This window comes from Monodelphis domestica, chromosome 6, assembly GCF_027887165.1.
Source record: "Monodelphis domestica isolate mMonDom1 chromosome 6, mMonDom1.pri, whole genome shotgun sequence".
Lineage (NCBI taxonomy): Eukaryota > Metazoa > Chordata > Mammalia > Didelphimorphia > Didelphidae > Monodelphis > Monodelphis domestica.
The window spans coordinates 58407812-58424474 of NC_077232.1; the positions used below are offsets into that span (position 1 = coordinate 58407812).

Below are 16663 nucleotides of genomic sequence, written 5' to 3' on the forward strand. Positions count from 1 at the left end.
TCTGCTTGTGGGTAGTATTTTTTTTTAGATCCCTGCAGATTGTTCAGGGATTGCATTGATACTAATGGAGAAGTCCATCACCTTCGATTGTACCACAATGTATCAGTCTCTGTGTACAATGTTCTCCTGGTTCTGCTCCTCTCGCTCTGCATTACTTCCTGGAGGTTGTTCCAGTCTCCATGGAACTTCTCCACTTTATTATTCCTTTTAGCACAATAGTATTCCATCACCAACATATACCACAATTTGTTCAGCCATTCCCCAATTGAGGGGCATCCCCTCATTTTCCAATTTTTGGCCACCACAAAGAGCGCAGCTATGAATATTTTTGTACAAGTCTTTGTGTCCATTATCTCTTTGGGGTACAAGCCCAGCAGTGCTATGGCTGGATCAAAGGGCAGACAGTCTTTTATCGCCCTTTGGACATAGTTCCAAATTGCCCTCCAGAATGGTTGGATCAATTCACAACTCCACCAGCAATGAATTAATGTCCCCACTTTGCCACATCCCCTCCAGCATTCATTACTTTGCATAGCTGTTATGTTAGCCAATCTGCTAGGTGTGAGGTGATACCTCAGAGTTGTTTTGATTTGCATCTCTCTGATTATAAGAGATGTAGAGCACTTTTTCATGTGCTTATTAATAGTTTTGATTTCTTTGGCTGAGAATTGCCTGTTCATGTCCCTTGCCCATTTGTCAATTGGAGAATGGCTTGATTTTTTGTACAATTGATTTAGTTCTTTATAAATTTTAGTAATTAAACCCTTGTCAGAGGTTTTTATGAAGATTGTTTCCCAATTTGTTGCTACCCTTCTGATTTTGGTTACATTGGTTTTGTTTGTACAAAAACTTTTTAATTTGATGTAATCCAGATTATTTATTTTGCATTTTGTAATTCTTTCTAATTCTTGCTTGGTTTTGAAGTAGGCCTGACTCTTAATCCACTGAGCCACCCCCTATAGTTATATTTTTTCGTGTAGGTAGTGAATATGAAAAAGTAGCCAATTAAAAAAATATACATTTTAATTTCTTGTGAAACCAAAACCATGCCAATGTAGTTTTGAAAAGAATGATTTCCAAAAAAGGACCTTGAAAGTGCTTAAGGAATTTTTGTATAGTTTCAAATGGACCTACCTTGGAAAAAAAATCTTTACTGTGAAATTTAAAAATAGGCTTTTAAGGTGGCAGCTGGGTAGCTCAATGTATTGAGAGATAGGCCTAGAGGCGGGAGGTCCTAGGTTCAAATCTGGCCTTAGACACTTCTCAGCTGTGTGACCCTGGGCAAGTCACTTGACCCCCATTGCCTAGCCCTTACCACTCTCTGCCTTGGAGCCAATACACAGTAAGGGTTTAAAAAAAATAGGCTTTTAACTTAAAATTAAATCGGGTATTTTAAAAATTAAATTTTATTTTTTCAATCAGCAAAAATTTGCATCTGTCTCCCCAATTGAGAATGAAAGAAAAGAATAATCCCTATTACAAACATGTATAGTTGAGCAAAACAAAATTACTGCATAGGCCTTGTCCTATATATGTGTGTGGGTGTGTATGTACACATATAGGTGTCTCATTCTGTATTGTGAGTCCTTCACTTCTGTATTAGCTTGTAAGCTCCTTACTACATTGTGGGCTCCCTGAAGGCAGGGACTGTTTTGTACTTTTTTTGGTATCCTCAGTGGTTAGCATATGAAACTGGCACATAGTAAAAGCTTAATAAAATGTCTATATTGGCTATTAGGAGGTGGTAGCATGTTTCTTAGTCTTTGGAATCAAGATTGGTGATTACATTGATCAGAGTTCTTAAATTCTCAATTTTCATAGTTCATTTTTATAATGGTGTTTATGATTAAAATTCTCTAGAGATATGTATATTAATTTATGATTATTAGTAAAACAGAGAGAGAAAATCTCATGGATCACCTGGCTGAGCCTGATTAATTTTAGTTTCTCACACTTTCAGTTAGCAAGAATCTCCAACTCCCTTGAGCCCCCAAAAGACTTGGCTTATCCTCTGTCCCTTACTTATAAGATACCACTTCTGTGTCTTTCTGGTTGGACTGGGCTCTGCTTGTGGATACTAGAAGTCACTCTTGGGGCCAGGCTCTTCCAAGAACCTGGGAGTCAGGAGAACTCTGGTGGCCTGTTGTCCAGTGAAAGGGTGGGGATTAGCCTGATCAAAATGGATTTTCAAACAAAATGTAGGGAGTACAATTTATATTAAATTCACAGGTCACTGCACTTTGTTTTCCTGGCCCTGCTCACTTCATTCTGCATCAATTTATATATTTTCCTAGATTCTATGAAACCATCTCCTTGTATCTTTTCTTCCTGCTTATTCCATTTTTGGAATATATTAGAATATTCCATATTCCATTCCATTCCAATGTAATGTATTCCATTACATTTATAACTTATTTAAGCCATTGCCCAGTTGATGGACACACTTCTCAGATTCCAGTTCTTTACCTCCTCAAAAAACTACAGATATTTTTGTATGGCCTTAGATTGCTGAGGACTAATCCCTTCCTTAATCAATTCACCTTCCCTCTCAGTTTCCCTTTCCCCTTTTCTCTTTTCCCTCTTGTTTTTCTGTTGAATGAAATGCATTTCTATACCCAACTGTGTGTTTTAATAAAGTTAAATAAAGTGTGTATAAATAGTCTCCCTTTCTTTGACCTGTTTAGATGAGAGTTAGGTTTAAGTCCCATGTTTCTATAGCCGTTTACCCTGATTATGTGATATCATTTACCCTAACTTTCCTTTCCCCTCCCCATCCTCCTCTGGCTAGTCCTCTTTTCCTCCCTTTCATGTTGTATTCTTCCTTGCTCAGACTTCATCTGTAGTGTGTGCTGTATTTGCTTAAGGGCTCCAAAAGCTTGTTTGTAATTGCAACCTTGAAAGGGACAGGAGGGCAACCAGAATGGCAAAGTGTCTCAGAATTATGTAATGTGAAGATTGGTTGAACTAGAATGTATAATGTGGAGATCCCAAGTTCTTTCTTTTCCTTAGTCCCTCTCCATTTCTCTCTCTTCCTACAAGAAGCTTAGTTCATTGCTCTTGTGACAAGGAAATCACTTTAAAAGACTGATATATATTAATTTAAGGTCGCCAAGGAATTCAGCTATGTAATTCCTAAATGAAAACTCAAGTCAGCAGTCAACCTTTTATAGAGTTTAATTACAAACAGGAGGAAGAAAGGAATTAGAGATAGAGAGAGAGAGGGAGAGAGAGAGAAAGGGGAGAGAAGGGAATAGGGCTTAAATACCCCCTCTGTTTAGGCTGGGCCAAAAGGCCCAAGCCCTTAGATAGCTGAGGCAAAGAAAGGAGATCAGTCCCTATTACTCACGTGACCAAAATGGAGAAACAGTCTCAGGGGCCTCCACCTCCAGCTTCCTTCAGAGCCAACTCTCAAAGCACCACCTCTCAGACCAAAAACCTCTCCAACCCACCCCCCTCAGTCCTCAGACCCCTCTCTCTTTAAGGAAACCATCCAAGTTCCCTCCCCTCAGTTCTCACATCTACCAATCACTGTCCATGTCTTCCCTGTGCCAATGTTGGCTCTAGCTTAATCCAGGACCGCCCAGAGGTCTGTGGCTTTGCACATGTCTGTTGAAGGTCATATTCTCAATAATTAAATCTTGATCTATGCTGCAGCCCTTCCTAAATCCTGTTAGGACTGAGAGGGGTGGAAATTGTATTTTCCAAGACCTGGTTCTGTCATTCCAAGTATCTCTATTGTATCAATTCTAAAATCAATCATGACTCAAAGAACTTCCTGTTCTATGCTTAAGCATAGGTCAAAGCCCTTTCCATTGTTCAGCAAAAGGTTTCTGTCCTAAAGTAATCTTAAGAAGGGAGGAGGAGGAACCTCCCATGCCAATGGGGTTCACATTCCAATAGAGTTCCCACTATCAATAGGAAATTTTTCAAGTATGAAATTTCCCAATGGTGAAATTTCCAACATTTATAAGTCTAAGAAATTTTAAGGTTTACACTCTCTTTTGCCTGAGTACTTTCCTCACCCCTCCACCCCCCAATTACTAATGTCTACTTCTTTTCCCCAAATATAAAATAAACTCCTTAAAGGACTAGGGCCTAATAGGCCAGAAATAAGTGCTTGTTGGTTGATTGATCTTAGGGTGAGGGAGAGTGATTAGTTTTCAGGTATTTGATGAGCTGTCATGTGGAAGAATGGTAAATAACCCTTGTTTTGCTTGGGCTCACAAGGCAGAAGTAGGAGTATCATGTGGAAATTAGAGCTAGAGTTGGAATTGATGTCAAGAGAAACTTCCCATTAGAGTTCTCTCAAATTGGAATGGGCTACTGCATATCTTCAGATAGAGATTTATTTGTATTGTAGAAAAGATTCTTATTCAAGTACATGTTGGAATAGATGGTCTCTATGTCCCTTAAACTCTGAAATCTTGTAAATGTATTGTTTGTTTTAATAAAGTTACATATATTTTGAGGAAAAATATTCAGCTAAATTGGCTCTGTGTAGTTGGGGGCTGGGCCCAGGATTTCATTTATATAGTAACCCCTGAACCCCCGGTTGTGAAAACTACTAGTATAGGTCCTCCTTTGCTTCTATTGTCTTTAGAGTTGCATAGGAATGTGTGCTGGAAAATTAAGTGGAGGGATGGGTTAAACCATGTATGTCTTCTTGATTTCCAAGGCTCCAGCTCTTCATCCATCATTCAGTGATTTTTATTGTTCTTTATGTTTAAATGAAATAATATAGAGTGTCTTCAAAGTCTCAAAAGTGTTAAGCATTAATCACATAAAAATGCACTAAGACTTTTGGAATATCCTATACAAATATCAGTTAGTTTAAAAGAATGGTCCTAATATAAGTCCTTTTACTTCAGTGACACTCAGTTCTTTATTAAAATAAAGAAGGCATAATAAGTATAATTAAAATGAAGGTGTGGTAGTAGTATAGAGAAAAAATTGAGGATTTATCATGGTCTCTTAATTGCTTGACTTCAATAAGTCCATGAGCCCTATCCTCTGATTATTTTGTCCTTGAGACAGCAGAGGTCTTTAATAGTAAATAGTCTTTAAAAGGCCTTTATTGCCTTTTTAGCCTTTAGTTTCTAAAATTCCAAATGACTAAACATAATTGCTTAAATTTCTATTTTATCTCTTGAATTTGATAGTCTCCTTCTTGGAACCTTCATCAATTCCTGTTTTGTGTGTTAATTTTGAATATAATATTTGCTTTCTGAAGTTTCTTTAAAATTAAAAATTTCTAAGATTTTTTGTAAAGATGAAAGCTATAGCTATTATTTATACAGATTATGTAAAAAACTTTAAAAAAATACAGTAACATCTCACTTTTTTTCAATTTCTTCTTTCTGGAATATGACTAAGAAAGGAAGTAAAGGGCTTCTGAGCATTTGAAATAACTATCCTAAAACTCTAGCACTAAAGTCATTACTGTAGACTATCAGTTTTTAAAATTCTTATGTGTGTATATGCATACTCATTTAAAAATTTAAAAATTAAATTAATTTTAATTAGCAAATATTATTTTCTTTCTCTGCTTCTCTTCTCCATCCTTTGAGTTTGAGAAAATAATAAAAAAACCCAAAACCTTGTAACATATATTATATGGTCCCATGCCAGCTGTGTTTAAAAAACATGTGTGGGGGCAGCTGCGTAGCTCAGTGGATTGAGAGCCAAGCCTAGAGATGGGAAGTTCTAGGTTCAAATCTGGCCTCAGACACTTCCCAGCTGTGTGACCCTGGGCAAGTCACTTGACCCCCATTGCCTAGCCCTTACCTTCTGCCTTGGAGCCAATACACAGTATTGACTTCAAGACGGAAGATAAGGGTTTAAAAACAAAAACAAAAACGTGTGTTTTTCTATATGTGTCATTCTATACCCTGAATTCAGCACCTTTTTGTCAGAAAGTAGATGGTGTACATCATAAATCTTAAGGCATCCCAAGGTACTTTGGTCTTTAAAAGTTGTTTTCAGCAGTATTTTTGTTAACATATATTGTTCTCCTGGTTCTATGTTCCTCAGTCTACTCTGGATTACTTTTAGATAGATCTTCTCTGGTATCTCTGAAGTATATTTTTTTATCCATTTCTTAGATCCCAATAATCTATTATTCATATAGCCGTAACTTGTTCAGTTTTTTCTCAATTTATGGACAACCCTGTTAATTTCTAGTTGTTTGTCACTAAGAAAAAGAGCTGCAACAAATGTATATCTGGGGATTTTTACTCTTTCATCTCTTTGGAGGTATAAGTCTGGTATTGATATAACTGAGTCAAAGTTCATAAACAGTTTAATGAATTTGGGGGCATGGTTCCAAATTGCTTTGCATAGTATCTGGACCAAATTACACCACCAGCATCAATACAATCAATCCTTGATTACTTATGTTAAGACCATAATTTTTAATAGACTTAGCTATCTAAGAGCAAGTACCAATGACAGTTGTGAGAAATGACACATTTTCATTTTATTTTTATCTGTCAAAGGCCCATGTGTTCTATTAAGTAATTAATCCATTAATCTTTAATAATGACCTATAGTCTAATAAAAAGAAATATAGTAATTATGTCTACAGAAAGTATTGAAAGACCAGACATAATGTGATATATACACAAAGTCACAGAGCAAATTAATGGCAGAGTTGGGAGTAGAATATAGGACTTTGAATTTTCAAAAGCCTTGTGTTCCTTCCCCATTGTGTATATAACTGCAACAAAAATAATAAACATTGGCACAATCCTTTAAGTTACAAAGGAATTAAGTCTTTTAGCTTATTAGACCCTCACTGCAACCCAGTGTGGTGTAGGTGCTATTATTATTCTAATTTTACAGATAAGGAAACTGAAACTTAGAAAAGTGAAATGATTTGCCCAGAGTGATAAACAGTTTATAATATCTTTGACAGAATTCGAATTCAGATTTACCAGTTGAGCCACTTAGCTCTGCTCTGGCAGAGCAATTATGTTTTCTTTTGATCCAATAAAAATAATTTCTATGTTTATAAAGTTAATTTATTATAATAACTATTGTAGGAAAACAGTTTTGCCTTTATATTTTGCCTGAAGCTATTGAGAAAGAACAATGAATGTATGTTGAATTAAACACTGACTCCTTTGGGTTTGTATATTGGGCTCTGACTTCATGTGGTCACTAGGAAATTTATTATATTCACTATTGGGCTAGATAGGGCCTATTTGTGGGGTAAAGGATTTTGATGAAATCATTGGTCATGAAATGGACTATGAAATGTCTTCTGTGGCTGTCCTGTTCTTGGAGAGATAATTTGTAAATATATGTAAGTAGACGTAACCATCAATTTATATAAAGACTTTGTTAGAGAAATTTTACTGGGATAGAAATACAGTTGCTAAATTGTGGAAAACCAGAATTATAGGAGGTTGATTGGGCATGTTTGTTTTCCTTTCCTTCATCACTTCTTGCTTTATAATATTGAGGCAGTATTTGTAATAGCAAGAGTACTTACCTTGGAGTCAGATTCAGCTTTTACTATCTTTGACAAGCCACTTAACCTCTCAGATCCTCAGTTTCTTCATCTGTAAAAGGTTGTTGTGAGCATTAAAAGAGAAAAATGTTTTTAAAGTGATTTGCCAAACTTTAGAGCACCATAATGATGTCAGTTGCTTTTTATAAGCCTCTTAACTCTTATTTTCCCTCTAGTTTCTTTCCACTCTAATCCATCAATCACAGAGCAATCAAGATAATTTTCCAAATGCATATATATTTTTCCTTGATATTCAGAAATTGTTACTGCCTGTCCACTGACATTAGAATAAACTTCTCTAATGCAGTCATGCCTCTGCTTCCTGTATATTCATAGAAAACCTCTGGATGCTTGGAACATATTCTTTCATATTCTCTTCCATTTCTTGGACCATATTTCTTCATATTGAAAGTTGGATCTTCCCTGTAAGACTTGACTTCAAGTTCCATTTTTTTCCTTTTTATTCACAACCTAGAAGTGATCTCTACATTCTTGAATTTTCTTTGACCAAATCTCTCCTTTGTCTCTATCAAAGCCCAACATGTGGAATACTTGTTTCTATATCTTATATATTCTCCCAGCTCTTTGTTAGATTGATCTTGGAGTTGGGTAGCAGGTCATTTTTTAATTTTTGTAACTAGCACACATCACCATGCTTAGTAAAATAGATGCTTCATAAATACTTGAATTGAATTTCAATGATGTTAAGAGTATCATGAATTTCATATAGGATCAAGAAAGATAATATTGCTATGATGTCTTAACTGATATATATATATATATATATATATATATATATAAGCATTAATTAAGCATCCTCATTGGCTTGTTGGGCTAGAATGTGGCATATATATACACACACACATTTTAAAAGTATAAAATAAAAAAAAGCCATAGAACTGATAAATTTCAAGTCAGAATGTGACAAAATTGGTATTTTAGCCTAAAATTTTACTTCAAATCTATTTCTCTTTATTAGCTAATGAAGTTTTGAATTTTCCTTGTAGGTAGTTTCAATACTTGTGGGAATGACATGACATGTGGGAATGACAATAAATTTATTTAATAGCATTTTAAAGCTTACTTTAAGGAACATTTATTTGTCAGTTTAATTTTAGCTTATAAACATTTTCCTAAATATAGAAATCAAGGATTCTTTTGTAATGGCTTCATGAATATTAGATTTTTTTCAAATGTATGTTAGGGTTTTGATTATAGAATTCAAAGAATTACCTTTATTTTTACTGAAGTATCTAATGAATAAAATCTGAAACTACACTAATTTAATGTATTTTAAAATCTCTTACACACAAGTAATAGTTAAAAGTTTCTTTCTTACAACTCTGAGGAACCACCTTACACCTAGTACACTGGCCAATAGGGCAGCAAAGGAAAGTGATAAATGTTGGAGGGAATGTGGCAAAATTGGGACACTGATACTCTTCTGGTGGAGTTGTGAATTGGTCCAACCATTCTGAAGGGCAATTTTGAATTATGTGCAAATGTCTTTAAAAGAATGTATACCCTTTGATCCAGCCATACATACTACTGCTGGGTTTGTACCCCAAAGAAATAATAAGGAAAAAAAGACTTGTACAAAAATATTTATAGCTGTGCTCTTTGTGGTGGCAAAAAACCGGAAAATGAGGGGTTAACCATTGGTTGGGGAATGGCTCAATAAGTTGTGTTATTTGATGGTGATGGAATATTATTGTGCTGAAAGGAATAAAGAAATGGAGGAATTCCATGTGAACTGGAATGACCTCTAGGAATTGATGCAGAGCAAAAGGAGCAGAATCAGGAGAATGTTGTACACCCAGACTGATACATTATGGCACAGTTGAATGTAATGGACTTCTACTAGCAGCAATGCAGTGACCAGGATAACATGGAGGAACTTATTAGAAAGAATACTGTCCACATCCAGAGAAAGAACTATGGGAACAGAAACACATTAGAAAAATATTTGATTGATCACGTAGAGTGATAGATGTGATTGGGGCTTTGATGTTAAAGGATCACACTACTTCAGATATGAATAACATGGAAATAGGTTTTGAACAATGATAGGTGTATAACCCAGTGAAACTGCTTGTCAGCTTCGGGAGGCGGGGAGGAAAGAGTGGGGGGTGGGGGATCATGAATCATGTAACCATGGAAAAATAGATTAAATTAAAAAAAAGGAAAAAATAAAGTTTCTTTTTTGTTTTCAAGAATGGTTAGGTCAATTCATAGGTTTTTCACCCAGATACTTATTATCTGTGTGATCACTGACAAGTCACTTACCTTCTCAAATTCAATGTTCTCATTTGTAAAATGGGAAATATTAATAGCACCTATTTCCCAGGTGCCTTGAGGATAAAATGAGGTATTTGTTAAGCAGTTTGCAAAACCTTTGAAATTTCTATTATAATACTAGCTACTGTTTTTTTTATCTGCTAGTTTTACAAATATGAGGTTAAAAATCCAGCTCTTGATTTGTATCCTATTATTAGTAGTCTTCCATGTGGTTGTTAGTAGTTTGAAATTGTTATGAAAACTTCATATCATATTTATTGGTTAGAGAATGGCCTATTTTTGTATTTCTGTCAGCTATGTGTCTTGTATATCAGACACCCCATTTTGTGCTAACTGCGTTGATTTTGCTCATGCAAATGCTTAAATTTCCTGTAATTGAAATAAATCTTTTACCTTTTGTATTTATCTATCCTTTGGTTAAAAACTCCATTTGATCATGACTATGAAAGGTACTTAATTTTCTGCTAATTTTTTTTATAGCATGACCTTTTATGATAATGGTTTTATATCCATTTTGAGCTTACAGTGTATATGTTATAACTAATATAAATTCAATTTCTACTGAACTGTTTTATAGTTGTAACAGCAATTCTTATCAAAGGGTTTTTCTTAATTTATGTTATTGGATTTATCAGAGGCTAGATAATGAACTTTTCTAGTGCAAGTATAATTACAGTTATTTAATGACTGACAAACTTAAGGACTCTCCTTTTTTTTCTGTTTAATTGATTGTAACCTATAAAGGGAACACCTTTCTCCTTTCATATATATATATATATTATATATATATATATTATATAATATATATAATATATATATATATTAACCCTTACCTTTCATCTTAGAATCAGTACTGTGTATTGGTTCCAAGGCAGAAGAGTGCTAAGGGCTAGGCAATGGGGGTCAAGTGACTTGCCCAGGGTCACACAGTTAGGAAGTGTCTGAGGCCAGATTTGAACCGACCTCACATCTCTAGGCCTGGCTCTCAGTCCACTAAGCCATCTAGTTGCTTCCTCATATGGTTTTTATATTTATTGTTCAACATATGTGACCATTTGAAAGATATTTTCAGTAGAAACAAGATTTCTCATCCTCACATTAGAATATTTGATGAATTATCTCTGGGTGACAGGGACATATGTTTGAATTATAATTAAGATATCAAAGAATTAACTTTTGTTATCCTATTTTTTCTTTCCTGTTCATCTATTTTTATTTCTCTGCTGACTTTATTTTTGCACCTATGACATTTAAATATTCCTCATTTTGAATTCGCTGTGTCTATGTACTTGAGGCTTTTTGGTACAGAAGGCACTATGTAAATTGAAAACAAAAATAGACTTGTAAGTATAGGTGGCTCTTGCTTGCATTGTGGAATAATTTTAAAGGACAATTTGAGGTAGAGAAAATTCCCATATAAAGAATGTATAATGTTCCCTTTGACTTCTGTTATACACGTAAAGATTTTTCCTATAGAAAAACAATCCCTCAGTATGCTAAGCTGAAGGTTTTTGGTAAAGAAGCATATTTACTGTATTTGATCAGCTAGTCTCTGGACTTTATTTACTCATTTATAAAATGAAGGTGTTGAATTAAATGACCTCACAGTTCTCTTCTAGCTTTAAATCTGTGATCCCATGTTTGTATTAGATGTACTTTTTTGACAGACTTCTAAGGTTTATTTTTTGCTGTTGTATTAGTGCAATACTAATGAATGATATAGTGAGAAGTGGCCTACATTGGGAGTTGGTATTTGGCTCAAGTGCCGTGTTATATATAGATTGCTAGATGCCAGATGGGAGGTCCTATGGCTTTAAATATGTCCTCAGACTTCTTAGCACTGTGACCCTGGACAAGTCACTTAACCCCTTATGCCTTAGAAACCAATACTTTATATAATTCCAAGATAGCACTTAAGGATTAAAAAAAATAAAAGACAATAGAGTTCTTACTTAAAGAAATTTTTCTACTTAAACCTTCCTTCTACTTGTCAACCTGTCATCATTTAAGTTTGTTATATTTAATCCCTTCTTTGGACTTCACTTTGCTCATATATAACTTGAAGTGGTTGGTCCAGATCAGTGATGGCAAACCGTATAGAGATGGAGTACTGTTCTGCACCCTTACCCAAACCAAGTGTGGTACCCCCTACAGATGATATGCCTTACCCCTTATCCCCCCCATTGAGTGCCCAGTACACCCATTTCCCTCACCCGCCTTTGCCCCACATGGGAGGGAGAAAAGCTCTCTCATTGGGGCAGGTCATGCGAAAAATTGTCAGGCATGGTAGAGAGGGGGAGGGGACCAGCTCCACTTGAGAGTGAGCCTGCTTTTCTAGTAATGAACTCTGTTGAGGGGTGGGGGGTGGGGTTGGCTGCATGCCCACAGAGAGTGCTCTGTGTGCCATAGGTTTGCCATCACTGCTCTGCATCAGAGGTTCTTAACCTAATTTCTATACCCACTGCCCCCAAGATTTCTAGGGTCCATGAATGTGGAATAAAGGATATTTTTTTTCACTAGGCTAAGTAAAGTTAGCATTCATTCAATCATGTAAAAACAACAGCATTCTGAGAAGGGTTCCATTAAGCTTCTAAAAGGGGTTCCAGAATATAAAAAATTAAGCTTCTAAAAGGGGTTCCAGAATATAAAAAATATGGCTATGATTTTTCTCTTCACCAGCATGTCATTGGGCATGTTACTTATCTTGGTCTCAATTTACTCAGATATAATGAAGAGACTTACAGATTCCTTTCAACTCTAAATTTATGATGAAGGAATTTATGAATGAAAATCAAGTTAAGTATTATGTTGTCAATCACTGTGCTAAGATATGAAGATAATAAATAAAAAAGCAAAGACTCCTGCTCTTAAAGACCTTATAAAAAGAGAGTCAAGAGAAGTTGTGGATAGGGAGAGGGACATTTTGCCATAACTGGGATAGTTACGTAGGATTTTAGGGGAGCAGATTGGCATAAACCTGGCAACAGTGACAGAGCTGATTTGATCTCAGTTTCTGGGAGTATTTGCCACCTATTACAAATTTCTTTAGGATAGGAAGGAGGTTGATTTTGGGAAGAGGAGAATCGAGAGTCAGGATGAATCTTTTATCAGGTTTGTAAAAGTCAAACTACAATGTCACTTAGATGCTTTTGCCTAACAGATCATAGTCTACAGTCTGAATATTATTTGGTCTTGAGATTTCACATTATATAAAATGAATTAGTGTGATTTACAGAATTATAAAATAAAGGCTATCAGTAAGAAATGCAGGACTTATATATTCCTCCTACCTTCATAAAAATATAGAAATATGGAGAATATGAGAAGTATTTAAATAAATATTTTTGGGTTAATTATGAAAGGAGTGAGTATACTTCTTCAGCTTATTTGAAAACAGCCCTTCATTCTTATTATTACAATTTAGCCTTTGCTGACATTAAATACAGGAAATCTTTATTATCTGAAGATAATTGGTACTCAGTGTCCATATAGGGTAAATACATTTGAAAAGAAGTACCAACATTTTATACCAAATAACGGAAGAAAAAAACTTCAAGATTCTATTGGAATTCTTTTTATCACTAAAAATTATGAAAAATAAATTTATCTTTGGCAAAATTTAGGTTATAATTGCCTCTGTGTTAGAACAAATGGAATCGATTTGATTTTTTTGTTGTTGTTGGTAGTTTTTCTAATATATAATAATGCATGATATAGTGAAATGACATCCTCCTCTTTTGACTCTGAAAGCACGATCATTTTAGGGAAAAATATTTGAGAGCTCCATCAGTTTTCTTTAGTCATTCTCTTAGTCCTTTATTATCCAAATCATTCTTTTTTTGAAACTCCTACCAGTCAGCTACTGATGTACAATGAAGGCTTTGGTGTTTATGGGCAAGAATAGTAGCTAGTATAAAGCAAGAATGGCAGTTTGATTAGAAATTAATTTTACAAGTGGTTCATTAGTGAATTTTTCTTATGTTGACTTTTACTTCCCTATACAACTTTGATGTGGATGAGGAATTGACCCCTAGCTTGACTTACTAAGAGCTGGATTCCTGTTCTACCTCTGACACATATCAAGTAATCTCCCAGTGTAATGCCCCTCACCGTGTTCATAAGAGTATCAAGTGGCATCTGTCCTGCTAGAGGGAATTTTTCCATTGGAATTTCCCAATATGAATAAAATCATATATCCTGACCAAAACAAAATGTATCTTCATGAACGTTCCTATAATGAGGAACCCAAGAACTTCTTTTCTCCCTGTATTTTTAGATGTGTTTTTTTTTTTGTAGTCAAAACAGTTAAAAGTCGTAAATGTTGTTTTTAATATAAAATGGCCTCATACACATTGCAAGTATTTTTCTTTTACAAATCAGGATATCTATTTTCATGTTAGGTGACATATTTATATGAAATCTCATCTTCTGAAAAAAGTTTTTACTATGTTGATATTACTATTTGAAAGTCTAGAAATAATTAGGTTGAGTTCATTAAAAATTTGAGCATGCTTAACTAAATGTTACCACATTAAATATGAATAATAAAAGAAAAACTTAAGTAATGAAAGCTTAGTGAAAAATCTTTCTTAAATGACTTATGATGCATATTTGTCATTCTTAAGTATTAATGTGTATATTGGCTTTCATAATCTTGACTTTACGTCTTTAAAAAATATACCTAAATTGCTGAAAAGATATTTTAAAGTTCTGCTTGTTTTACTCTTCATGGAATTAGACTTAAAGGTGCACACTACTCTCTTATGTAGGTTGTGGGTGCTACATGTGTGCTTTCAGAGCTGTAGTGTGAGGAAGCTTGAAGTGGGATGGCAGGACGCCTTCATCCTTATGACAGTAACTCCAGTGATCCAGAGAATTGGGATCGGAAATTGCATAATAGACCTCGTAAGCTTTATAAACACTCAAGGTAGGTGGAAAATATATACTTGCCATGTCAAAGCTGTGATAAACATGATTATGAAAATGACTCCATTTGGTTGTAGCATCCTTTTTGGAGGAATAGGGTGTTACAAATACAAGGAAAAATAATTATTTTCATTTAGATAATTTCAGTATTTCTGTTAGGGTTTTTTTTTTAATTTAAAGCTCTAGGTAATGTTAGGAATTAGTTAATCTGCTACATGTTTGAAAAGTGTAGAAAAAGCACTGGGCTGATTGTCAGGAGTTGGGCATTTCTTAGGGCTTGTTTCCTTAGTGTTATAAAGCAAGTAAGTTAGATCAGGTGATCTTTAAGCTCTGTAATTCTGTTTCATTGTCCTTAGCACTGAACTCTGCACCCTTTTTAATGTTGTGCTTGAGCTAATTAAGACAGCTGCTAAATTACAGCAACCAATGTGTAAAGAGCCCAGGCCTCAGAGGTTTCTGTGCTGAAGCTCTGCATTAATTCACACTAGCCATGTGGGCCTGGGCACCACACTTAACCTGGAACCCTCAGTTCCTTATCTGTTAAATAGAAATAACAATACTTGGTCTAAGTATAGCTCTGGGTGGTGATTGTGAGAAAATAAGCTTTGAAATAATAGAGATATTTGAGATTAGAAATAAGTCTTTTATGTGATGATTTATGGATCTGAATTTGTATATGACACTAAGTTTTTGTCTGCTTTTTTGGTTTATGTGACATTACAATTGTGATTCTAATGCTAAAAGATTTTTTTTTTTGTATTTGAGAATGGTTTGTTGTTAAATTAAAAATGGGATGCTTTAAAAAATGCTATTTGAAAATTCTGGGTTTTCCCCCCCTTTTGTATATGTTTCCATAGAAAGTATGTCTTTAAGCCAAGGCTTCTCTTCTGTTCAGTTAACAAGTGATTATGAAGCACTTGCCATATATTTAGTTACTTGTTAAGAATCCAAAGCAAAAGCAAAGCAATCTTTTCAGGAAGCTTATGTTCAAATACGCAAATGATTTATATTCCTTTCCAAAACAAGCAATAAATTATCCATTCTTCATAAAAGGTGGTATCCAGAACAAAACAGATTCCTTTGTGGTAGTTGTATTAGAGGCTGGAGAGAGCACTGGATTCCCTAGAGCTGCACTGTACTCCTCTTCATTAACAATCTAAAAAGTGCAGTTTGAGAGTATGAGCTTTTGTGACTACAATATTATTGCAGACTCATATAGCCTTTAGTCTATTATCATTTTAACTGAATTATACTTTGACTTTCCTTAATCAGAAATTTAATTGAGAGATATTGTGATATAGTGAAAAGACTCAGTTTAAAGAAATACCATCTCTGCTATTTAATACTTTATTTTTTATAACCCTTTAGATAAATGCAGTTAAATGACTTGTTAAGAGTCACATAAGGAGGAAATGTCTGAGGCTAGATTTGAACCCAGGTCCTCCTGGTTCCAGGCCTGGCCCTCTTATCTGCTGTGCTACCTTGACCTGTGTGCAGGTTTTTTCTATCCATATCCTGACAGATTGTTAGGAACTTTGTTGAACTTTAAAAGTACTCCATAAATTAGATAATAAATATGCATGCATTTTCATGTCTGTTTACCATTCCTATATTTGAATTGTTTTATAGAGATAGAAAGATTAGTGCTATTTATATATAGACAGTGCAACCTGTTTAGAAAGATGATCCCATATTGTTTATTTAATACAAATATATTTGTATTTGCACACAAAGCATATTGTAAGTTAATTTGAGAGATTTTACATCCTTTTAAATTAATTCATAAGTTTAGGCACAGGGGAGACACATCAATTGTCTCCCCCTTTCCTTCCCTCCCATTGTATTGACTCTGTGACCCTAATTGAGGTTTTCTTGGCAAAGATACTAGAGTGGTTTTCTTCAGCTCATTTTATGGATAAGGAAACTGAG

At 34.7% G+C, this 16663-nt stretch overlaps 1 protein-coding gene across 9 annotated transcripts in view; it reads left to right on the forward strand.

The window, feature by feature from the left end:
* BTBD10 (BTB domain containing 10) overlaps positions 1 to 16663 on the forward strand; it is an 88539-nt gene that overhangs the window by 16947 nt on the left and 54929 nt on the right. For 5 of the 9 annotated variants that reach the window (XM_016423448.2, XM_001367706.4, XM_016423453.2 and 2 more), the window contains exon 2: positions 14578 to 14735. The exons of the other annotated variants lie outside the window; for them this stretch is intronic. In XM_016423448.2, the coding sequence (XP_016278934.1) occupies positions 14635 to 14735 (101 nt within the window). In that variant the 5' untranslated portion in view covers positions 14578 to 14634. The remainder of the gene's footprint in view (positions 1 to 14577; positions 14736 to 16663) is intronic. 9 annotated transcript variants of the gene reach the window in all.